Source organism: Coenobita brevimanus, chromosome 45 (assembly GCF_032717465.1).
Source record: "Coenobita brevimanus isolate Jiangsu-jjx chromosome 45, ASM3271746v2, whole genome shotgun sequence".
Taxonomy (NCBI): Eukaryota; Metazoa; Arthropoda; class Malacostraca; order Decapoda; family Coenobitidae; genus Coenobita; species Coenobita brevimanus.
In genome coordinates this window covers 14,659,959-14,686,549 of record NC_136998.1, presented here as the reverse complement: position 1 = coordinate 14,686,549, position 26,591 = coordinate 14,659,959, and the positions used below count along the sequence as shown (strand labels likewise).

At 39.0% G+C, this 26,591-nt stretch overlaps 1 protein-coding gene and 1 long non-coding RNA gene across 2 annotated transcripts in view; both read left to right on the top strand.

The window, feature by feature from the left end:
* The window catches only part of LOC145398366 (uncharacterized), a 44,749-nt gene extending 31,867 nt beyond the window's left edge, over positions 1-12,882 (top strand). The window contains exons 2-3 of the long non-coding RNA XR_013897121.1: positions 11,887-11,973; positions 12,799-12,882. This is a non-coding gene — a long non-coding RNA (uncharacterized LOC145398366). The remainder of the gene's footprint in view (positions 1-11,886; positions 11,974-12,798) is intronic.
* A 2,543-nt stretch (positions 12,883-15,425) lies between these two features.
* The window catches only part of LOC145398443 (uncharacterized), a 20,555-nt gene continuing 9,389 nt past the window's right edge, over positions 15,426-26,591 (top strand). The window contains exons 1-3 of the mRNA XM_080271325.1: positions 15,426-15,460; positions 16,975-17,120; positions 26,469-26,589. Of these exons, the coding sequence (XP_080127451.1) occupies positions 15,426-15,460; positions 16,975-17,120; positions 26,469-26,589 (302 nt within the window). The remainder of the gene's footprint in view (positions 15,461-16,974; positions 17,121-26,468; positions 26,590-26,591) is intronic.

Sequence of the window (26,591 nt, the reverse complement as noted above, 5' to 3'; positions counted from 1 at the left end):
TTGATGTCCCTCTCTATCTTTTCTGACACAGTACCAAGAAAAGGGAGAGAAAGATACATTTCCTCCGTACTCACTGTATGTACATATGCTTTGGATTGTAAATATTGGCTAAGATTTTTTTAACATAATTATCAAAATAAGCAGTACTGAAACCACTGTTAGCAAAGAAATTTATCAAAAATGTAACCTCCTTATGGAATAGGTTGTAGGTAGTAGTTAGGTTATAAGCTCTGTACAAAAGTTTTCTAATTGCATTCACCTTTAAAATAAACGAATAGTAACTAAAAAAGCTAGTGCCCAAACCTGAGAAAGTAGGCTTTCGATATACAGACATAACCAGAGTGCCATTTAACTTCTGTATTAGTAAATCAAGGAAAGGGAGTTTACCGTTAATTTCAGATTGCATGATAAATTTTATGTTCTGATGTTGTTTATTTAGGTCGTTCAGAAAGAGTGGAGCATGGCTTTCATCTTGAAGTATAAGGAGGGTGTCATCCACATATCAACAATAAAGGATGGGTTTAAAGTATACAGGACAATTATCCAGCCATTTCTTCTCACAAAAGCAGAGAAAAACATTAGCCATTGTGGGACCCAGAGGCGAGTCCATAGCCACACTCTTTATCTGTTTATACACATCATTATTAAACAGAAAATGGCAGTCGTTAACACAAACAGAAATCAGGTTCTTAAAGAATTTTTTACTCATACCCATGAACCTGTTCACATCATTAAAAATAAAATTTACACATAAATCAATTGTTTCATTGAAGGGAACATTAGTAGGCAATAAGGTTATATCAAAACTACAAATGTAGGAGGAGGTTGGTAGTCTCAATTCAGAGAGAAAATCCAAGAGCTCATATGAATTTTTATCTGTATATTCGTTGGTTGTTAAATCCGAAAGGATGGGAACTAAAAACTTAGCTAATTTAAAGGAGGCAGTTTTAAATGCTGCTGTGAAAAATGTTTAATAGTTCTGGTAAACAAATCGGGGCCCTCTTTCTGGGCACCAAAATGTGAAAAATATTTAATGTATAGAAGTCGGCATCCCTGCCGGGGCACCGCTATGTAAGAAATTTCTGGTATTTATTAATAAACAACTCGTAGGTCGTTACTCGTCTATAAAGTTGTTCTTAAGTAAGTCAAACAAGTCTCATAGTTAGGTGAAACGTAACTTAACCTTTACTCACCTACAATAACTATTTCTCTTCTATCTCATAGCTAATCCCCCCTTGAATTGGTCAATTCGTAAAGGTTACTTAGCTAGTGAAGAGGGAGTGATCGATAACCGATGACGATGAGGCTGCTTAGTGTAATTGCTTGAGCAAGCAAGCGTCCTTATGGTGCGTATATACAACCGTGCTAGCTTGAGAGTGACTAGGAACAGAGTGTTAACTCCACAAGATCTGGGAGCAGAGTGAGAGTGTGGCAGGATCTACCTCCGTCGTACAATGGTAGTTGCCAACTCTTAATTAATTACAGTACCAAATACAGTTAGATTACATCATAATATGTACAGGGTGAATCTAACAAATTAATCTTAGTTTTGCTTAAACTAAAGTTAGACCAAATATTCCCTTAAACTGTGTAAATATCTTTATTCCACTTCTGCTTAACACGAGAATCTTTCCCTACTCGCCACGTCATCTAACGCGCAGACGCAGTTGAGGTCAGTGGAAAATACCACATAATTACATGTATTTACAATGTATAGTTGTCCACGGGGGTTAAACGCAGTAGCATTTAGTTTATCAATAACAAGAATTATTAAAGAGAACGTAATTTCTGGGTTATTAAAACCGCTTGAACAATTAACAACGGTCTCAAGTTTTCCTCTGCCTTTAACCAGAGATAACTATAATAAAGTAGAGAGTGCAACTGCTCTGGGGGAAATTATTTCCCACAGTTTTGGGGCCGGCGGTATATGATACGCTGTATCATGTAATATGACCCTTAGCCAAGAGTTCCCTCCACAGTTCTCGAGAACTCTGTGCTGCGCCCCTTCTAGGTCGCTCATCCTGACCCGATTGATCTTCACCATCCTCTGGATCCGGCGTGGCTGCTAACTCAAGGGGTACCAGTTTATCAATAGTTTTTATACTGGTATGTCCCCTGCATTTTATTTTTACGAGTCTCAGCACCCCTTCCGTATCTGGGTGTGTGGAGATCACTTTAGCTAATGGCCACTGGGATCTTGGCTGTTCAGTCTTCACTAAAACCACATCTCCTATGTAAATAACTGATTTGTTGCTGGCAGCCTGAGCTCCATGAAACCTCTCTCATAGGCTCAAAAGATACTCATCGCTCCAGTGTCTATTCCAAGTATCCAACACCCTTTTCAGACGTTCATATCCCTCCTGCAGATGTTGTCCTAAATAATTATTTTCTATGTTAGGATCATCAATTTCTTCCTGGATATCCACACAAGGCATCGGATGGAGCTTCCTGCCATATAACATATGAGCCGGTGTTAAGGCCTCTAGCGAGTCGCTAGTGTCATCTTGATAAGTCAAGGGTCTATTATTAATCCTGGTTTCAATTTCAGTTATTACTGTTCTTAAATCTTCTCTCGTGATCTTAACTCTATGTAATGTTTTCCTCAGGCAGTTCTTGACAATACCAATCATTCTTTCGGTAAATCCGTTTTGCCATGGAGCTCTTGGAGCTGTGAACTGCCAAATACAATTTCGGATTCCCAGCACCGACTTAACCTTTGGGTCGTTCATTAGGTTCAACAGTAAGGGTGCTGCTCCAACTAAATTAGTTCCGTTGTCGTTTATTATCTTTCCAGGACAAGACCTTCTAGTGGCAAATCTGCGAAAGACATTGAGGAATGTCTCCGGGCTTGGGTCTTCCACTAATTCTAGATGGACTGCCCTTGTGTAGGCACAATTAAATAAACAAATGTAAACTTTATGGGGAGTTTCCTCACCCTTAACAGTTATAGCCCCTGTGTAGTCCACTCCTGTTATATGGAAGGGCCGACTTATGCTCACCCTTTCCTTCGGTAGGGCTGGTGGTCCAGGGTAGTTAAAAGGTCTCTGCTCATACCTCCTACAAATGATGCAGTTTTTGAGATATTTTTTAATAACCTGTCTACCCTTAGGAATCCAGTACCTTTCCCGAATTTGGGCTAAGGTCTGCGGTACATCTCCATGGAGAGTGGAATCATGGGCTTCCTTTATAATAAGTTGTACAAAGCATCCACTCTTAGGTAATAAAATGGGATGTTTGGTTTGGATGGGCAAGTCAGCCTTTACCAATCGGCCTCGACATCTTATCAGACCTTTTCCGTCTTAAGAACAAGCCTAAATTCTTCATCAGCTTATTCCCTTTTCCAGTGTCTTGGCCTAAAAGTTTATATGTTTCCCCGTAAGAATTTCTTTGTACTCTTTTCAGCCAGTATTCTAGGTGATCTAATTTCTGAAACCCCACCTTCTTATTAAAAAATTCAACAACCAATTTAGTTGTATTTAGAAGTTGTCTTATTGACGAGAATCGGCTGATGTCAATTACTTGTGGCTCAGGTACTATAGGATCCAAGTTCACTACACTAATCTCAGCAATACTGTACTGTTTCTGTTCAGACCAATCCTTAGTGAGTAACCATTTAGGACCTTTAAACCACAAGTTATCTTTGATCAGTCTCCTTACGGTCGAACCTCTCGAGAGCAGATCAGCTGGATTTTGTTTGGACACATGCATGATATTAAATTTGGAAGACAGCTCTTAAATAGTCTTCACTCTATTACGGACGAAAGGAATTTTACTGTCTTCCTTCCCTATCCAGTAAAGACAAATCTCACTGTCAGTCCATATGTAAATATCCTCAAACTGAGTATCAAGAGTAGTGGTTATATACCTGGCCAATTTAGTTCCTACTTCTATGGAAGCCAATTCCATTTGAGGTAGGGTTCTTCCTTTAATTGGCGCAACTCTGGCTTTGGACATAATAATCTTACTATCCCCTCCTGTTGCGCAATAAGCTATTGCTCCATAGGCCCTTTGAGAAGCATCACAAAAAATGTGTAAGTGCGACTTCTCATTACTTTTTATTTTCCTGGGAATACATATGCTTGATGTGGCTTCAAACTCCTTTCTAATCTGTTCCCATTGTTCACATATGTCTCACCTAATTCAGTGTCTCATTCTAACTTTTCTCGCCAAGCCTCCTGTACTAAACATTTGCCCCTAATAACTATAGGACTGACAAACCCTAATGGGTCAAATAACATGGAAACCTGACTTAACAAGGACCTCTTGGTGAGAGTGACATCAGAGAACTTAATTGGTTTCAAACTTAATACATCAGCTGTTGTATCCCAGTTAAGACCTAACACATTTTGAATTTTGGGAATGTCAGAATCTGGATTGTCCTTTTGTATTTTATTCCTCAAAAGCGGTGAATTTGTATTCCAGCTCTGTAACGGCAAATTTGCCTTCCCACATTCGGAATTGGCTACTTCATAAGTCTTCAAAGCTTCCGACTCTGTATCAGCAACAGCTTGCAAATTATCCATTTAAAAAGCTTGCCCTATTTCTGGACATTTGGCATTTTCAAAATGATGCTTTAAAGTGTTGCAAATAGGAAAGGACTACCATAAGAGCCAAAGAGCACCGATCGGAAACAGTAAGTTTTCAATGGACTATCCTCATTTTGAGACTCATGAGGCCAGAGGAATTTTGTAAATTTCCTATCCTCATTCCTCAGTTCTATTCTGAGAAAAGCCTTACTAATGTCTGCTGTGTAAGCATAAGGTTTCTCTCTAAATCTTAGTAACACAGTCCCTAACTTCTCCGTTAGTGTAGGTCCAGAGTATAGGCAATCGTTCAAGCTAGCTGATCCCTTGGACGCTTTACTACTACAGTTGAATACTATCCTTATGGGAGTAGTTACTGAATCCTTGCTTACAGCATGATGTGGTAAGTAGTGTCCTTCTTTGTGGTTAACAGGGTATTCTACCTCATCTATAAATTTATTTTTCAATTGATCCTTTATAATATTATCATATAGGGTCAGATGTTCTGGTTTATCTCTCAACTTTCTTAGAAGAGAATTTAACTGAGCTTTAGCTGCTTGGTAATTTGTTGGCAACTCTGAATGGTTTAGTTTCCATGGTAATCATACCCAATACTGTCCATCCTTAAATTCCACAGACTGATTATACAAATCCAAGGTTATCTTATCTTCAGGGGTTGGTTCCTCAGAGTGTATTCCTGCACTGTCTAGGTCCCACAGTTTATGTACAGGTTCAATATTTTCATCCAACAAGTTATTTATCTGAGTAGGTTCTAAATCTGCACCTATTCTAGCTACCATCAATTACTGTGTGGGGGTAACAAAGACTGAGTCTACTAGTTTGGCCTCTCCTTAATTTAACTTGTTTTGGAAAAGGCAACTGACCCATAATAAGGTTACCTCCTGGACTCTTGAACAACTGTACCTTATTCCTTTTGAAAGTCCTATGTAGGAATCTTCCACAATAGTCAGAACCAATTATCATTTTTATGGGACCCACAGTATCTGATTCCACATTCTGTTTAGCCAACATTATCCCTGAGTTTTGTAGATGATCAGAGGTTTCCTTCAATCCCTTTATGTATATACTTGTCTCCATATTATCAAGCACAGCTGCTGTTATACGGCATTTGTATCTGCCTAATTGTATTACAGTTCTAACTAAATAAAAAAACTGGGCTTTCTTTGTTGTTAAAAATCCTGTAATGGCTAGATTTACCTTGCCGATAAGTGGTAACTTTAATTTCTTCATAATGTCTGCAGAAATGAAAGTTTTCTGAGCATCCGTATCAAACAGGGAACATACTAATTGGTTTCTATTCTTAAACAATACCTTCACATCTGCTATTGGTACTGCAGCTGGCATTACTAATGGAGCATTCCCTTTTGCAATTGTCATATTGACGCTTGCAGGTCCAGGAACCTCAATTTTCATTCTAGGGCATAAAGCACTATGATGATGATCTTTTTTGCATTTAGAGCAAAGATTTAATTTAGTCTTACAGTCCGCGGCAATATGTTCGGAGTTCATACAGATTATACAACACCCCAGTTCCTGAAGCTTCCCCACTCTAGAAGCATAACCAGGATAATGTTGACAAGATGCACTGGAATGTTGCTCACCACAAAAGACACAAACTTTCCTGTCTTTTACCATGGAAGGTTTTACTTCCTTAATATCCTCAGCATGTCTATTCCTTGGCTTTTATACTTTATCCTCAGCCTTTAAGGAGCTAAGGAAAGTACCTATTTCTTCTTTAGGCACATACTTAGTCTTCTCTGACTTAACTTTCCCAACCAGTTAGTTAGTGGGTTTTTCTTTACTTCAGTCTTCTGTTTGATCTCAGTAGTGTTTAATGTTCCTTGCAAATGTTTACAGAGTTGCATCAAGCCTTCCTCAATCTCTTCACAGGAGAAATTATCCTTCTGGTACCTACCATACAAAGCATCCTTCGTTTTCGGTGGTAGCTTTGAGGACACAATTCTTGAAAGCATCCAATCTAATGTCTTAATATCTTCGTAAGTACCTAAGGCCTTTAAATTATAACTTATTGCAATTCTAAATTTTTGCAAGGAATCAAAATCGTGCCTAGGCGTGGGTAATTCTATTAGAGCCTTCAGCAATTGAGTTATAACTTGCTCCCTGTCTTCGTAGTTTTGTCTAAGGATGGTCAAGGCCACCTCATAATTATTTTCTTCTGTTGGTGATTCTTTTATTAGTTGATATGGTGTTCCTTTGACCTGTCCCAAAAGATACGTAAGTTTGGTGACTTTAGGGAGATCTGTTCTATCGTGTACCAAATATTTGAACTGGTCCCAAAAGGATTTCCAGTTCTGCTCCCCATCAAACTTTGGAAGCGCTATTTGTGGTAACACAGCTCTACTCTGCTGTGCCACAACTTGTGTTTCCGCGGCAGTGTCAGCTAATTTTGACTCTAGTGTCTTTACTACAGTTAAATATTCTTCTAATTTGCTTTCAAACTTCGTAGTTTCTGACTCTAAGAGTTCCTTATTCTCAGCGTTTACTATAGCCGCTTCTAAAGTTAGGTAACTCTCTTCGTACTTATTCCATCGATCTTTCAGGATATTTAGGAGACTATTTATTTTCTCCTTGGACAGAGGTATTTGGTTCAACGACTGGTTACAATCAATTATGGCTCTAGTTACCCATCCTGCCTTACTACTAGAAGGTCTCTGCAATAAAGAAACATGTTGACTGAATTCTAATTTAATAATTTAATTATGAATTCCAACCACAAATTTACCTCATCATAGTAATGATTTGATTATTTTAAATTTTGACGAGGGTAGGGATTAGGTCCTCTTTGTGCAAATTATTGCCCTGGGTTATTACACCTCTAAGGTTGCATTTATCCCCCCTCCTATTTCGAAATATTCATTACAGCTCAGCTAATAATTCATTTAATTTTGAGGAGTGTAGGGATTAGGTCTAATTTCGACCTATCCCCCAGGGTTATTAAACCTCTAGGGTTCTATTTCATCCCCACACTCAATTGCCAAAACACCCATATTCCCCGAGCCCAGAATTAATTACCTCAATACTCCATAGGCCCACCCATAGCTTGTACAGCATAGAACTCTCCTTTCTTATGTTCTACATAATTTATAAATTTCTGCAGAACCGGTTCCCTACCATGACGGTTCCAATGAATACCATCAGCTTTCAACATTGCTTGGAAGGGCTTGGCATTAAAATGTATGAACTCCCTTCCTTTCCTGATCCGTTGCAACTTTCGGTTTACAGCTCTGCTAATTAATTTATATGTTCCATAACAAACTGGAGAGCCATATGGCAGGTTCCTTGGCTCGAGGAGGGTTATCGTTACTGAGGATTTACAAGAGCCCTCTATGGCTCCTACCATTGCTAAAATATTCTCCACTATTTCATTGACCTCCACATCCTCATGGATATCATTTCCTCCAAGGAACAGGACCGTACAGTCATGCTCCCAGTCTAGTACGGCATTCAGCCTTTCATCTTCAGAGAATGTGCTTGCCTTTCCTCCTGGAGCTCTATAGACACGTACGTCCACGTCTTCCACTTCAACCGAGCGTGGTAGTAAACTGTGTGCAACAAAAGCAACTTTAAACACATTCAGCGCCTCGGCACACATCGGCTTTCATCACTCGGTCGGGGCACCAAAAATTTGAAAAATGTTTAATAGTTCTGGTAAACAAATCGGGGCCCTCTTTCTGGGCACCAAAATGTGAAAAATATTTAATGTATACAAGTCGGCATCCCTGCCGGGACACCGCTATGTAAGAAATTTCTGGTATTTATTAATAAACAACTCGTAGGTCATTACTCATCTATAAAGTTGTTCTTAAGTAGGTCAAACAAGTCTCATAGTTAGGTGAAACGTAACTTAACCTTAACTCACCCACAATAAATATTTCTTTTCTATCTCATAGCCAATCCCCCCTTGAATTGGCCAATTCGTAAAGGTTACTTGGCTAGTGAAGAGGGAGTGATCGATAACCGATGACGATGAGGCTGCTTAGTGTAATTGCTTGAGCAAGCAAGCGTCCTTATGGTGCGTATATACAACCGTGCTAGCTTGAGAGTGACTAGGAACAGAGTGTTAACTCCACAAGATCTGGGAGCAGAGTGAGAGTGTGGCAGGATCTACCTCCATCGTACAATGGTAGTTGCCAACTCTTAATTAATTACAGTACTAAATACAGTTAGATTACATCATAATATGTACAGGGTGAATCTAACAAATTAATCTTAGTTTTACTTAAACTAAAGTTAGACCAAATATTCCCATAAACTGTGTAAATATCTTAATTCCACATCTGCTTAACACGAGAATCTTTCCCTACTCGCCACGTCATCTAACGCGCAGACGCAGTTGAGGTCAGTGGAAAATACCACATAATTACATGTATTTACAATGTATAGTTGTCCACGGGGGTTAAATGCAGTAGCATTTAATCTATCAATAACAAGAATTAATAAAGAGAATGTAATTTCTGGGTTATTAAAACCGCTTGAACAGTTAACAACGGTCTCAAGTTTTCCTCTGCCTTTAACCAGGGATAACTATGATAAAGTAGAGAGCACAACAACTCTGGGGGAAAATATTTCCCACAGCAGCCATGATTGGTCTAAGAGGTATGGATTGCTTGGGAACTTTAGGTAATCCATATAGAATAGCTGGTGATGAGCCACTAGGTTTCAAAGATTGTGAAGTTACTTTGAAACTGTTTCTGTTATAACCATAGATTTTAAAAACCTGTTTACTTTATCCTGTATTTTCATATTTAGGTTTATTAAATCGACATGAATGACTTCAATAAATTTAGTGGAATCCTTCAAAATATCACGTATTTTCGCTATATAATCGACTTCGTTGAGTAGCACAACTCATCTTCCTTTATCTGGACGACATACAACCAACTCCTCATTTTTACCTAAGTCTTTCAAAATGCTAAAATCCTTTTTGGTGAAAATAGGTGAACAGACTTTGGAACATTTAAACCCGTAGTATTCTTTTCATTCTATATTACGAACACATTGAATAACTGAACTGAAGCTATACCCTTCAGTGAGCTTACATCCTCTAAGTGTTTGTATCATACTCTCAGTAGCAGTGAAATACTTACAAAAGTTAGGCTGAAACACAGGTAGGTTAAATTCTAAACCGAAAGATAACAAGAAGGAGTCACGACTGGTTAATTCTACGTCACAGTAATTGAATATAACTTTCTCAGGATCACATGACTTTAGCTCAGATTTAGCCCCAAGACGAAGTAGTATCTTTTCATGAACCTTACCAGTAGTTTTACGTACTATATTTACTTTTAACAAAATACTTTAAACAGTAGAAATCTGAATGTGACACCATGGAACTTAACGATTTACATGACTGACCAAGTGAAATTTTAAGGTCTCTAATTTCTTTTCCTTTCGTTTTTATTTCAGTATTAAGTAACTTATCTTGCCAAGATTTGTACAGCTCTGAGTTACAAAGTGTTTTCCAATACAGCTTGAACCTAAGGAAGTTGGGAAATAGATTGTAGGTCTTGCAACATAAAAGGAAATGCAGGTCAAGATTCCTCTTTTCCTATTGGGTCGACAGCCGTTTGTACAGTACCTACGGAACCCGTGATGTGTAGAGGTTCCATATCTTCTGCGAAGAATTATTGAGACAGGCGTATTCTGAGGGAACCGCAACTTATGTAGGAAAAGCAATACCAGTGTTACAACGAACAGCATTTTTATCATGTCCAGACGTTTTGACATATTCATCTGTCATCTTCAGTGGATCTAAAAAGATAAAAATAACCTATAAGGTAATTAAAAGCCTAAAAGAACTTTTTGAGCTTGAGCTCATCGTACTTATATAAAAAAGGAAAAGAAAAAAACCTAGTGTTAAATTACAGCTGTACAATATATTCAGAGAGACAGCAGACTGACAATTGTTTAGGGCCGGTTTTCGCTTTTAACCCGCCCCATCCCGACGTTTTCTGGGCAGTGGTACACCCCAGTCCCGACATTTTTGGACCTTTTTTTTTTTTTTTTGGCTCAAACATCCGCTTTTGGTGAGAAACATCGAAAATTCATAGAGAAATCGCTCACCTGAGGTTTAAAATACTCGATCCAGGGTAGGAGTACCTCCTTACCTTACAGGGTTTCCTATCAGACTGGCTGCAAAGAAAACGAGCTCTATGGGAGGATAACTATTCTACACCACTCATATACGGTATTTATTTATTTATTTGGTACGAATTTATATGTAGTATGAGAGTATATTGGTTTTCAAACGGTAATATAGGCATTATAAGCATTGTTTCACTCACTTACTCATCACCATTCCTGACCTTTTTTTGCCATATTACCTGATCATCATTTCTGACAGTTTCTTCCTCTAATGTTTGTCCTCCACATTGTCATCGATTGGGGAATCACTCTGGTCCTGAATTTCGTACCGTGGCATGACATGGCTTTACTGGCCAGGTCACTGATAACAGGTGAATTGCTGAGAAAAGGGCATGCAGGGGGGGGGAGGAGGTCATGCTGGGTAAGGCATTGTCCCTGCCTGGCATCTTGTAGAGGAAGGTGTCACGTATATACTTACCAAAAATCACTCACGAAAATTGAAAATTGTGCAAATTAGGGACCTTGCAATTGATTCGCATTAATTTACATCTCCGGGATATGAGTGCACATCATGTGAGGACGTGAATTCACGTCTCCGGGACGGGGTGGGTTAAAAATGAATGGATTCTAGTATTCTTAGATTCTTACTGGTACATGTGTTTATTATATAGAAATTCTTGGGATTAAGAGATGTATTACAATGATATGAATGTTCCCTTACTGCTGAGTGAGGACGGTCATTTTAGATCCATTTAAGATGACATGGATGAATACATTGAAACGTCTGGACATAAAAAAAAATGCTGTTCGCTGCAACAATGGTATTGCTTTTCCTATATATATATATATATATATATATATATATATATATATATATATATATATATATATATATATATATATATATATATAAAACAGATGAATGGAATATTTATTCATCACTGTCGGTCTGCTGTCTAAATTTATAATCATTTAAGAAATTACCCATTACATTTGCATCTCTTTTCAGTGAGAATATGAATAAATTGCACGGGTGTCGCATTTTTTCTTCATTATCACCTTTGTATCCTAAACCCTCTACAGCATCTCTTGTAGTTGTTACTAGAAGTTTTTCTCTCATGAGATACTCCTAAAGATTTTCTATCTATTTATGCTATTATCTTCGGTGATGTGTAGTTGCTTGCATACAAAAAAAAAAAAAAAAATGTTGATTTTTCTTTCATAATATTCACTGCAGATCCGTGAGGCAAGGAAGATAGGAACTTCGGAGACAATGCTTGTCTTTCCTTTCCTGACTCTACTGTTGGGGGTATGGCAGATTCAGGTGAGTTCAGTTTATAATTAATTGGCAGTTCAACAGCCAGATTGGACCTGACCGCACAGTGTCAATATTTCTTCAAATGGAAAAGGTTGCACCCACAATACATACAACTAAATACGTGGGGATAGTTCTCCCCAGTTCAACCCCTATATTTGATCTATCTATCTATCTACTGCCGGACATCATAATCCCGTAAGGGGTGGCCATTTAACTTTGAGTTATTTGTTTTATGGGGAGGGGCACTAACCCTCCACCTATCCACTTGCTGACATGTAGGGAGCACGTATGGTTTGGTTATATGGTTACCACCCAGCATTGTAAATGGTTTCTTGGCTTACAGGAAACCATTTGGCTTGTCACTCAATGTAAAGCCACTTGTAAAGGAAAGAAAAGCAATGAGAAGTGACAGGAAAGATGGGAGAAATAGGAAGAGAGGAAGGAAGGCACAGAAAACAATGATAAAGGCTAAGGTAGAAGTAGGCAGCACTATATGAAGTGAGTGGATGATGGTCGCCACCACCTACCACTAAAGGGATTAATCCCCGAGCTAGACCTCATCAGATCATGTAGCCCTGCTAGGGTTACAGGAGAGCGCTACCCCTCCCAGCACAGGAGCCACCGGGAGGGGCGCGAACTCGCAACCTCACGATTACGAATCCTAAACCCTTCCACCGAGCTACCGCGCTACAGAGTAATAAACACGAACAAGATTTTTTTTTTTATGAAAATTTTTCGGACATAAAAATGCTTTTGTTTACATTATTATTACTGCAGTTTGGGTAAAGTGGGTTACTAACCAATACCTTTGTGGTCTTTTTTGTGGTTTAGGAAGTAAGGGTGATAGCTGCTGAGGCGGAAGCTGAAGCTATCTTGCCTCCCGAGCCTCACTGTCCCCCCATCATAAGGTAAGTGGCAATAACCGGTTGAAGTGAACCTCAAGAAAGCACTGCGGATATGGGATTGCTATTCACTAAACGCTGAGACTGCACGACATAAATAAAGAATTGGGAGAATGAACTGCAATCACACCATGCTTAACATATGCTTTAATTTACAGCAGTACCAAGAAACTTGCAAGGTTTCTTATGAATATGAATACAAACTAAGTTTATCACACAGTACCTAAAAATGTTAGCTAAATCTCAAAGCAGGCACAGATTCCGTAACAATTATGTAAATCCTCTTCGATGGACTTGGTTATAATGAATTTCGGATCTTACGGACACGTTTCTGATTCCTCCCCCAACATGAAAACGGACTTTTCAGCTGTTTGGACCGTGGCAAGTTAACCGTTTTGATATTTTCTGCTGACATATGACATTACAGAAGTTTAAAACTAGCAAATGATGGAAAAATCTTATGTTCACAGACCCTGAATTGTTAATTGTTCCTCTTCTTTCCCCCTTTCTACTCAACTGTGTTTTTCCTGCTCCTGTACATTTCTCTATTCTTTCTTTTTTCCTTCATCTTTCTCTCCTTTCATGCTTCTTTTACTTATATACCCTTCTCTTATTTCATTCCATGTTATAGCCAAAGGTGATAAAAGAAAGCAATAACAGATGGAATTAGGGGAAATTCGGTAAAAGATGAAAATTAGAAGCCGGGTCCCTCCAGACCCTTATCAGTTTGGGCCTACAAATGTAAGGTAAAACATAGACAACGCAACGCTGTTGCAACCCTCCGTCTGACCAAGCACTTATCCCCCACCTCCTTGCATACTTAACCAAGGGCATAACTGTCCTCTTCTCTCCCCTCTGTATAACACAGAAACATTAAAACTTAAAAATTTTTAGTTTATCCATGGTAATAATGAAGTTTTGAGCAGATTTGATGAAATTAAGACTTGTGCTTTTTACATTTGGGCAGTCTTTTTTTTTTTTTTTTTTTAATGATTACACACACAATAATCACAGTCATGAAACTTCATGATTAGATATTCATATAATTATTTATCATGTACAATTTCTGCCCCCTAGGTGTAATTGTTGCAAAGTTTTTATATAAAAATGCATTGGGTCCTTCAGATTCCTTGCGCAGGTAGCATTGAAATCTGATATTTTTTGTTTTTTGTTTTTAGCTTCTTACTATTTTCAAATAAACAACTTAAGGCACGGCATTCTACTTATCAGAAGGCACAAGTTCATTGCAAGACATATAATTATGTGACATTTCATGACTCTGCAGTGAATACTTTCTGAGTTTGGCCCGGAAACGAAAGCTGTCCGCCACCTATTGTTGTTGATCCCTATGATAACAATACGCTTCACTGACTTCGTCAGATGTAGGGTAAAACGTTATTCTCTCTCTCTCTCTCTCTCTCTCTCTCTCTCTCTCTCTCTCTCCTTAGCAGACCACGACTTTTTAATTGTTTCTCTTCAACTGTATTCTTCTACTTTTCTCCTACTTTTCCTGCTCCTGTACATTTATCTTCTTTTCTCCTTCGTCTTTTTTTTCCTTCCCCCTCTCTGTTATCAGCATCCCGCTCCTTTGTTTCTTTTCCTGTTCATCTAAAAGGGGATTAAAGAAAGCAATAAAAGAGTGAATTAGAGGAAGTTCAACAAAAGGGGGAAATAATGAGACATGGCGTAACTGCCATGATCGTATACCGCTAAATACCACGGACCAAGAAAAAAAAAAAGTCTAAAACACGAAACAAAAAGAAAGATTAAAGGCATAAAATTAATACTAAATAAAATATATTCTAAAAAACATTAAATTTTTACAATGGAGACCGACTTCCCCCACAAAGAAGGTTCCCCTCCCATTAAACAGGTATTTTCGCCAAGCATCGTGGAAAGACGACGAAACAGCCGAGAGGACGAGTGTCAGTTTAAAAAAAAAAAAAAAAAATTCCATTACGGGTATCCAGTAAGCACGAGAGTCCCATTATGTTATGCCATAGTACATCATCTGTTGGAAGCTAGAATATAATAAACGACGTTCTGGAAGCGTTAAGTCGGCACACAGGTGAGGACAAAAGAAAGTAACACACAGGTGAGGACAAAAGAAAGTGACACACAGCCTTTGGTAAATTCTGGATAATGAGTTACGGTAGGGAAGGTAAAGGAATGATATCAGGTGGAGGTACTGTAATTGAGGATTACCCTCACGTACCACCTTCCCACCCACCGTGGTCATTCATCGCCAGAAATCAATTGGTTTTGTGCGCTCAAACTAAAATAGTATTTTTTTTCTTTTGCCCTCGTTTGTACCATCTGAGAAGGAAGCCAGCTGTTCAGTGAGCAAATCCAGGTCGGAAATGAAAGGCACAGTGTTCAGTTCTTTAGTGGGTAAGGTTTTCTAGTAAAGTCTGTTTCCTCTTTGTTCCTATTCACTCATCAGTACAATTAGGGGTTTCAATGAAAATTCGATAGTCACACGTTGTATTCTTTGGGATAGCTAAGGCTTTAGAAAGTCAGTTGTCAGCCTTAATTACCTGCTTGAAGAAAATAATCATGACTCTTAAGCCATCCTACTTCACCTTCTCTTGGTAATGCAGTCAGTGGTAGTTCACTCCTTTCACCCCAAGGAAGTATTTTCGAGACAGACTAAGATCGTGAGGCCTTAACAGTATTTAACAAAAAGACGCAGAGATACCTATGCTCACACCAAGCACACAAAATAGTAAATTACTGACTTTCCCCGTAGCTGGTTGATAACCCTATCATTACGAGAGTTGTCTCCATAAACTGAATTAAATGCATCACTACGATGACGTCTTTCAGTATTTTTTTTAATACATGCACACACACACACACACACACACACACACACACACACACACACACACACACACACACACACACACACACACACATATATATATATTAAACTTTACGAAACGTTTGGAATGGGAAGAGTTAGACATAAATGGTTCTCCCCGAAACTAAATAATAAAATATGGCAGTATCTACATTACTGTATACATGACATCCTCTCGCTGATGCTTTAACTTTGCTGCGTCAGAAATCACCAGTGTTATAATTATCTTACTTCTGAATGACGATCATATTTATCTTAGGCAAGTCTTCTTGTGTGAGAAGATTTAAAATGAGTTTCATATATCCTTTTTACTATGTCAGACATCGTATGATTCACTGAATCCGCTGACGTGCAATATTTTACTGAATTATTATCATTACCTCCATGCAGTGATCTTTTTGTCATGACGTAAATGAAAGCTGTATCTAACTTCTGCAGTTCGATAAATCTATGACGTAGTGAAAAATCTATGCCGTAGTGAATCACCAGAAGATAGAAAAATTAGGAAAAAATCGTAACCTGATTGAAAGGCTTAACAACTGGCGATTTTATTTAGCTTACGGGTAATTAATAGATGTGGGAATATTTCACGTGTATTGTACAGCACAGATACAGCTTAGAGAGTCAAGTATACTTTGCAGTGAAGGGAGTGTAAAATAAAAGACTATGATACTAAAAAATTCAACTTTTTCATTCCACTGACATTTATTATTCCTGCTACCTCCAAATGATGCTATTCAGCCTAGGGGAGATATTTCGTCGTACGGAGGTTAGATGCAGTGCCAACCGAAACTTTCACTGAAGAGGTTTCCCTCAAAATTTATAAATCTTCTAAAGCTAGCCTGAATACTGCACTGGATACGTCATCGGATTTATGGGATTAGCATTGTTATTCGAAGCCATTCATTGTGAGAAGTCTCCCATAAGCTAAAGAGAGTCGTCACACAAGGAATCTTCCTCAATTTTGTTCGGAGATTACTGACAACGGGTCAAATCATGAAGCAGAGCCGGCAGTCCTTCAACGGAAAGAATCAGAGCTCGATTTTTAAGCCAGCCAGAATTGTGGATTCAGAGTCCCCCTTGTCTTTGTTTATCGACTTTACAAAGACTAATGTACTGTAGTTCGTAGTCCAAGGAAAGATAAAGACAATAATACATTATGCGAATTAACGGCCATCCTGCAGTCAGTAGGCATAAATATTATCCATGATCCTATTGGTGTAATACTTATTTCATTTGCAGTGTTGTGGCAGCTGATGTGTGGCCCAGGTCGGTGTGTGCAAATGCCGGAGGATATTGCTTTTCTTTCTTAGGAATTCCGGGATGGTGTGATCACATCAGGCCAGGCTTGTGTGGCGATTCTTACCCGCACTGTCTATGCTGCATAGGTAAGTGGCTAATGTTTCATTTGTCTTTTACTTTTCAGAACAACAAACAGTATCAGTGTCGGTAAACACTATGTGTAGGGATGGCTCATACGCACCCACAATCCGTAGCATATAATGTCCCTTGTAACTTTCAAACAGAGGTTGCAAATCTTCTTAAACATGCCTTTCTCTGTCTAAAAGCTTCTCAATTAACTAAAACATCATGCTAACACGGTGAAGCACAATCTACAAAACTACCTATTTCTCTATTCGGTTCTCTTTTTTCTTTCATATTTCTAGCCCTTTAGCTGAAAATTGCAAAACCGTATTTTGTATTTTGTATTTGTCTGTATGTGTGTCTGTGTGTCTGTCAGCACGATAGCTTCGCCATCGCTCAAGATATCACAAAATCTTACAGGTGTGTAGTAGGAAAAAAATCGATCATGAGTCTGAAATTGGTGAAAGTAGGTCAAGGTCTGTGTGTGACTGTTACCACGATAACTTTGCAACTGCTCACGATATCATGACAAAATTTTACAGGTGTGTAATAGGGATGAAAATCTCCTACGAGTATTGTTTTCAGTTTGTCTGTGTGTCTGTGTCTCTTACGATAACTTCGCAACCGCTCAAGATATCATCACAATATTTTACACGTGTGTAGTAGGGATAAAAATCTTCTAGGAGTTCGAAATTGGTGAAAGTAGGTCAAGGTCTTTATGTCTGTTATCATGATAACTTCGCAACCGCTCAAGGTATCACCAAAAAATCTTACAGGTGTATAATCGGGATGGGAATCTCCTTTGAATTCGAAATTGGTGAAAGTAGGTCAATATCAAGATCATATTCCGAGCCGCGCTAGATATGTATTGGCTCGTGGCTGGTGTGATTCCCCCCTTGGGGGTGGGGCTCTAGTGCAGTTTTTATCCGATTTTGACCAATCTTCGTAGAAAGGTAGGGTGAGCAAAGGGTCAAGTCGGTCGACTTTGAGAGTATTTGGTAAAAGTTTAGGTCGCAGGGAAAGGTCAAACTTTAGGCTACTTAGCACAAAAGTTTGTATTCTATTCGACTAACTTGGCGAACGGTTTAAGATCAGCCAGTGATTAAATTATTCTATTTTGTGAATAAAAAGTGAAATGTGAATGTCACAGAGCAAAGTTAGCTTAAACACTTTTAATCCAATATGGCCCAACATTAGTGGAGTTTTGTTAATGGTCATGCAGAGTTCAAGCATTTGAAATTTGACAACAGTCAAGTAAATGTCAAAGGTACAAAGCATGGCCAAAGTTCGTTTATGGACTAACCGAAAACGCGGGTATTACCACTCTCTTACTGCTCCTTCTTGTTTTCATCTTCGGAAGTGTATATTCAGCTCAAGAGGGGCTTTTTGAATGGGAACGGTTAAGTTAGTGCGTTCATTAAGTCACAAAAACCTTCCGAACATTCTCGCACAGAGGCTTTAAAAAAATTAGTGAAACATATACAGTATAAACATACTTTTTATAATATATATGAAATGAGGGGATGGGAGGTGGCAAAAAACTATGAAACAAGGACGAAGCAGTACAAGGACTGATAACCACATTATTACATTTTTTTTTTTTTTACTCCAGTACGTGTAATTATGGCGTAGCATAAGTGTACCTGAAGAGTGTCATAATAACGGCGATTGGCAGCAGAAAGATAGATTATTAGTTGTAAGGTTAGCATATGTGGCTGGGGAATGGCTGGGATAAGGAGGGATGCGAGAGGGGATGAAGAGATCAGTAGGATGGAAGTAGTGGAAATAATGAAGAAAATCAAAATGGGAAAAACCCCAGGCATTGCTGAAGTGCCTGGTGAAATGCTGAAGCATGGGGGAGAGATACGGTAGTAGCCGAATGGATAAGGAAGATGTTCAGATTAGCCTGGGAGGAAGGGAGTCCCGGAGGATTGGAAGTCAGGTAAAGAAATGTGTGATAATCATAGGAGCATTTGTTTTTTGAGTGTAATGAGAAAAATATATGGTAGGACGCTTGTTGACAGTGTTAGAGAAATAACATAGCAATTAATTAGAGAAGAACAGAGAGGTTTTAAGAATGGAAGAGGTTGTGTAGATATTCATCCTTAGGTCTTTTTAGTGAAATAGTTTCTAGAAAAAGGAAAGAAATTTTGTGTGGACTTCATGGATTTGGAGAAAACATATGGCAGAATGGATAAACTATGAATGTGGAAAATATTAAGAGTGTATCGAGTAAATGGGAAGTTGCTGAATGCTCTGAAGAGCATGTATGAGGATGCTAAGGCTGCAGTGCTTGTGGATAGTGAACTGAATGAATTTTCTGTCTGAATGTTAGATTGAAACAGGGATGTGTCATGTCTCCATGGTTGTTCAAGCTCTGTATGGATGGGGTTATAATAGAGATACATGATAGAGCAGTGGATGTTGGAGCGGCCCCAATGAGATAGGGCAGCTTTTGGAAACTTCCTGTACTGTTATTTGCAAATGATGCTCTGTTGTTAAGTGAAGATGAAGGGGAACTGCAAGGCTTGGTGAATGAGTTTGGGAGAGTGTGTAAGAAACGGAATCTACAGTAAAGATGAATATAGGGAATAGTAAAGTTATGGTCTTCGAGAGCAATGAATTCTCTGAATGTACAGTCGTGGTCATAAATAATCACCTATCCTCTGTTACCCCGTGCCTCAGGTTGGCTCCTTTATGCGTGGCAAGTCACAGTGGAGTAAGAGGGGCTGGGAGGGAGGGGCCTGAAAGAGAAGGGAAGGTTGGTGAGGGGACGAGTGATGGTGCTAGGGTCGAGTTAAGGAGGGGAGAGAGGGTAGGTAAGGGAAGGAGAATGAAATGCGAAGTGGTGATCACATTGCCTATTTTCTTTCATTCAGGGCATGATATACAGGAGTTTATATTCGGTAGATAATGCTGCATTACACCTTGTATAGCGGCGCCATATATCAAGCTTTAGGTAGGTGGTGATATCAAGGGCTGACTCTTGAGAGAAATATACTGACGTGACAGATTAAACATTAGCTCAGAGCCATCGAGACTGTGTGGGCCCAGATTCATAACGCGTGGGAGCCCTAGAACGGGAGGACAAGGGCCCGCCTTCTCCAGCGCACCAAGGACGGGTGGGAGCTCTTTAGACAAAACCAGCAAACCATCAACAACATTGTTTCCTCGGTGCCGCGAAGACTGCAAGAGGTTATTGAGGCAGGAGGCTACTGGACTACATGCTAAGGCTTTCCTGGTTGCTTTGGCTTGAACAATGTCGGTAAACACTGACATAGATATACTTTGGGAGTTTGGGTAGGATTTTGTTTCATTTTCTTCCTGACAGATTATGAGTGACATTGTTATTATATCCACCCATGTGCACAGACATCAAATTTATTTACTTTTTATGTACAATCATTATAAATTGCCTTTTCATATAGAGATGCCATAAAACAGTTGACATGATGGTGACTATAAAGGGAGTATGTAGCGAGAGGATGGTCATATTTACAGTGGACACAGCCGTGTCAAAGGTTGCATAATATTATGATATTTAGTTCCAAAATTTAATTATAAGTAATGGTAGAGGACGCTCGTATAGAAACATCACCGAAGTCAAAGCCTTCTGGATTCCATTCTGCGTCCGACGTCAAAATACGCGGATAAACACGGATATCTGGCTCCGTAGTAAAGTTTGATCTGTCACGTCAGTATATTTCTCTCACGAACCAGTCCTTGATACCATCTGTCTAAAGCTTGTTATTTGACGCCGCTATACAAGGTTTGATGCAGCATTATCTACCGAATATTAACTCCTTTATATCATGCCTTCAATAAAAGAAAATAAACAAATTTTGTGATCACCGTTTCGCATTTCATTCTCCCTCTACCTCCCCTCCCTCACTCCACCCTCGCACCATCACTCGTCCCCCCACCTACCTTCCCTTCTCTCTCTGGCCCCTCCCTCTCAGCCCCTCCTACTCCACCATGACTTGCTGCGCACAAAGAAGCAAGCCTTAGGCACGGGGTACCGGAGGATAGGTGATTTTTTATGACCATGACTGTACAGTGACTTTGGATGATGAGGAAATGGAAAACATGAGTGCATTTAAGTACTTGGGTAGTGTGATGAGTAAGGATGGAAGCTTGGAGGATGAAGTACTTGAAAGAGTACAACAAGAGAGAAAGGTTGCTGGTTCTTTGAAAGCAGTGATGAGAAATAGGCAAGTGAGCATGGAAGTTAAAAAAGTAGCTGCATGATGGTATCGTGATACCAACTGTAACGTATGTAAGTGAAGCTTGGACCCTGCTGGAAGGACAAAAGTCAAGAGTGATTGCAGTGGGAAGAGTTATTTCAAAGGACCATGTGAAGTTACATGGAGAGACAGACTGAGAAATGAGGAAGTGAATGAGCATTGTGGTGTGGATGTGGATTTGATAAAGAGCGTTAGGAAAAATATATTGAGGTTATTGGCCATGTGGAGAGGATGGAGAGTGAGAGACTAACGAAGAAAAGGATATCTGAATGAGGTGGAGGGTGGGAGAGGAGATGCAGCCCGAGGATGAGATTTAGGGATGGAGTGGAGAGGTATATGAGAGAGGGGGTGTGGGCTGAGGGGAGGGCAGTGAAATGGCGGGGATCCGGTCGACATGGAAGCGATTTGTTTGTGTCCACTCCTTAAGGGGTTAAGGGGTCTAGCAATAGACAGATAAATAGTATGTCTAGTTGGTGTTCATTATGGATGTTGTTTGGCTAAAGGTTTTGTATGACTGTGATGGCTACATGTTTATGAATGTGTTTGTGAGTGTGATGTTGAGATGGGGAGGGGGGATGTTCAATATTCTGTGTAGTGTTAGGCAGTTGTTCGAGTCTTGTGTCTTTGTGGAAGGGAGTGATGTAACATTAAGTTGCAAAGTAGGACAGGTCTTGATCCGAAGCATTAAACTGTGTGTCCCTCATATTCATATAATCTTCGGTAGGGAGTATTTTTGTTTCTTCATGCAAGTGATGTACAGTATATGTGTGGTCTTGGTGCATCCTGTAATAGTTCTTCAGGCTTTGTTTTATTCTTTTACTTATTTTTTTTTTTTATAGTATCCATGTTTGCTTTGCGAAGCTGAGGACCAGTTTGGACTCGAAGAATTCACGGTTGTGCTAATACATTATTTATAAACTTTTCCAGGGATTTTTTCTGTCGTCAAAAGGTGGCGCCTCAGAGTGTCTTCATGGCATCGAGTTGTCTGGACGGTTTTGTAGTAATTTTACTCGTCTGCCGTGTGTTTATGCAAAAAAAAAAAAAAAAAAAAAAAAAAAAAAAAAAAAGATTAGAATTTTTGTGTCTTTCCAATGAGAGTGGTTGGTTGATGAAGGAAACTTGAGGATGTGTTTGAGATCAGTGTCTGTCTTGACTGAAAAGGGTACTACTCGTAGTTAAGTTGGTGTAATAGTCATTCTGTTTTGTCTGAGTGAATATCCTGGTGTGTATAGGTACAGCTGGAGCCAAGTCATCAGCATACGAAAGTTCGGTTAATAGAGGGAGAGGGACATTCAGTTCATGGATGAAAAGGTTAAAATGCAATTAGGATCACTTAATGTACCTGTTACTAGAAGTGATGCTCCAACAAAACTTCACCCATTATTACTGATAATCCTTCTTGGACGTGCAAGCAAATCTCCCAGATACGAGAATATTAAAAATTGTCCCCAGATGAAGGTATCCTACAGTATCCAAACATATCACACGAGTAAAATTACAAATCAATGACGAAGTATAAACTTTGAAGGTCCATCACCAACGGCAATGCTCATCATTCTTGTGTAAAAATCGCTTGTGACCTCAAAATGAATACTTTCATTAAGTCTTATCACAAGGCAAACTAGGAGTTCCTGGGTGTTTTTGAGGAACGTTATTACACCTCCTACAGTCTACGCAAGATTTTATAATTTGCTTAATAGCCTGCCTCCATTGTGAAACTCAGTACTGCTGTCAGATGTGCAAGAGTTTCAGTGTTGTCTCCATGAAAAGTTACTTTGTGAGCTTCTAAGTTTAGCGAAATTATTATTATTTTTTTTTTTAGGAAGCAGTATGGGACAACGAGTCACAGAATTAGATTCACATTACCTCTTCTACCATGGTAACATTACAAATGTTGTCCGTATCAGCAAGAATTAGTCCCAAGCCTTTAATCAACTTGTGGTCTTTACTCAATCTCGGAGTTAAATTATCCAGATCCAAAGATACTTCCCCGCCTACAACCTTTTACACTTGATTAACACCGTTTGTAGCATGATGGTATTCTTATTTAACCCTTCGTGGGCAAATGGGGTCCCTGTGGACCCCAGCATGTTTTTAAATGTTGCCATTAAGCCATTTTTTATTTTCACAGCCTGGCCTCTCATGACTTTTATTGTAGATGGTTATTTTATATCCTCACAAAATTTGAGCAAAAACTCTTGCACGATTAAGGAGTGACATTGCAATAATTGTCAGTGGGGTCCACCAGGATCTCACCTGGCCCTTCGTGTGACAATTTTTTTTTATATATATTTTTTCAGATATTTCAGATTATAAACATTAGGACAATGTCAATACCAGCAGTAAAGTTTTATGCCTCAATGGTGGTGGCAGAAGGTGACCGAGAAGAAAATTATTCAGATGATGATTTATCTGTATCCGACGCTGATGATTATGAAGTTCTTGAACGATCAGACAGCGAAATTAGCGTGAGTAGTATTGAGTCTCCTGTGAGTGCTGATGATAATTCTGAAAATGCAAGTGGTGGTAGTAATACAGAAGATGCTCATCAAGAGGATAAAACAAGAAACTGTAAATTGTAACAATTAAATTTTTGTACCAAATTTGAACATTACAGGGATAGTTTTATTTTATGATTATGCTAACTTATTTTACACATGAACGTGTTATTATTATGAGAACCTGTTCCAAGAATACTGACAATCAGACATTCAATAAGTGTAGAATCAGTACTTCCACACTCAAACTTTAATAAAATTGTAATAAAATGGAAAAATTTTTAAATAATAATTAAAAAAAAGGATCACTTGGTGGGTTGGTTCCACGTGCCGTGTCCTGGGCAACATATGTACAAAGTTTAGTAGATATAACTTTATGAATATGGCAGAAATACACCATTAAGGTTTGGGGTCCACCGGGATCCCATCGGCCTTCCGTGTTACTTGGTAACCCCTGGCCCACGAAGGGTTAAGTATAATGATCCCCCCAAATTTGAACACGTCTTAGTTTGTAATGTCACGGCATCGAAGTGGTTTCTGCTTCACTCATATTAAAGAATTTCAAATAGTTATCAGGAAGTAACTGTTGACACATATTACATATTACTGTTCCTCATTGTTACCAAAAGCACTAAGAGTGAAATACTATATACTTACGCTACGTTCACTCGAAGTCTCGATGCTACAAGGGAAGGAATTTCGGTGTTTATAATTTCCATAAGTAGCTACTATTTTTTGTAACAAAGCGCTATATTATTGTTATTTATTTATTTTATTTTTTTATTTTTTGGCCAGAAAAGATGATTCTGCGTTTACGCTGTAATGAAGGAATGAAGGCAGAAGGTTCAGGGAAAAAGTGGCCAGATGAGTAGGAGAGAGAGAGAGAGAGAGTTGTTACTCATACTCGTATGCTGAGGAATGTCATGTGTTTGTCCAAAGTTTGATTTTTAGGGTGTCTGCAGTGGGATAGGTTGGTTAAAGTTAGAAACCTGAGATTGTGATCGAGATTTCTACTGTCTGTAATGAAGAGCGTGATGATTAACTCGGTGAGTGGGGAAATCATTCTGTTTTGTCTAAGCCAGTTTTCTAGTACTATAGGTATAGTTGGATTCGAGCTGCTGCTTAAGGTATTGGGAAGTTATATTCAAAACGTTGACAAAGGAAAGTGCTGTTGCTGGAGGGAATGGAGCTTTCAGGACAGAGAGATAACGTAAAAAGTTTGGGTGAAAGAAGTGTACCATGTGGAGCAGCACTTGATTGTAGCCTGGAATTAAGACCTTTGGATTTGGTAGAGTATTGGGCTTTTTTTTGTGCCTAACAGAGTGTTGGCTAGCCATATTTTATATTTTTTTCCCTGTCTGTGTAGAAGACTGTATGTATTTGGATATGCTTTGGTACTATGGAAAGCTTTCTTTATATTTATGGGTGCAAAATTGTTTCTTAATGGTGGTTGTTTCTTGTTGAAGCCATTAAATGTGAGATTACTTGGAGAGGTGGGTGGTGGTTGATTCTTCAGGTAAGAGTCTATGTTGGGGATCAGGTACAGCGATATGGGAAGTGATGTTATTTAAGATTATCCTTTGCATGATTTGGGATAGTTTTATTACAGATGGTGTTTTTCTTTTTTCAGTGATTGCCAACTAATCTATGTAAAAACTTTTTAACGCTTGCTCTATGTCTTGAATGAAAATTGTGAAATGCTTTCAGATTGCCTTGTAGTGAGTGAATATTTTTCTTTCTTTACTAGTTTCGTTTTTATTGTCAGTGTGTGTGTGTGTGTGTGTGTGTGTGTGTGTGTGTGTGTGTGTGTGTGTGTGTGTGATCAAGAGGTGGTCTGATGGTTTGATGAGAGATCATGTATTACTTTCAGGGAATTTTATGATGCTTGTGTAGGGGAACATGAAGTAAAGTCGGGGAGGAGACCGTCGCATAGCGTTTGTGTGGGGGTCGTGTTGTTGTGATTGTTTAGTGTTTAAATGCTATAGCTGTAGAAACATTTAGTGCACATGGTTGACGCTTAGGATGGTGACAGTGCCCTTTGAATATTACCACATTATTATGGACAGCATTAGGAGAAACATGCTAAAATCAAGGCTCTTCGGCAATTGTCAGAGGGTATTGGAAATATCGTTCTCTTGACTGTTCAGTCAGCTACAGATCTTGACAAATGGAAGCACCCAAGTTTGATTCTCGGATCGGTCAGTCTTTTGGACACTTTGCTTCCCTCTAGCCTCTGTTAATACAGCTGTATACCTAGGAACCTGGCTGTAATAGCAACTATTGTGGATCGTGTTCTAGATGTTTGAGACGTGATTTCTTGCCTTGAGGACCTTCAAGTAGTCTGTAGAAATCTATCTCGACTTTCATTTCCGCCGATTGCTGATTGTTCCGTTAAATGTAAGCACCTTTTTAACTATCATTCTTTTGATTGTTTTGCCAGTTATATACCTTTACAACTAACGTTCTGTTGATTGTTTCTTCAGTAATATATCTTTACAACAAATCTTTTGTTGAGTGTTTCATTGGTTATACATCTTTGTAACTAGCATTGTGGTTAAATCTTTCCAATGAGCCTCATTTTGACTGCTATCCCCAGTTACATATCTTCACAACTAGCATTTTCTTGTAGACTGTAGCAAAAGGCAGGAGTATTCTGACTGCGCCAAGGCAGGTGGTACGTGCAGGAAGAACTGTAAGTGCCTCTCCAATGAGTACGAGGATGTGCACAGGTGCCCTGCCAGCGGATGCACGT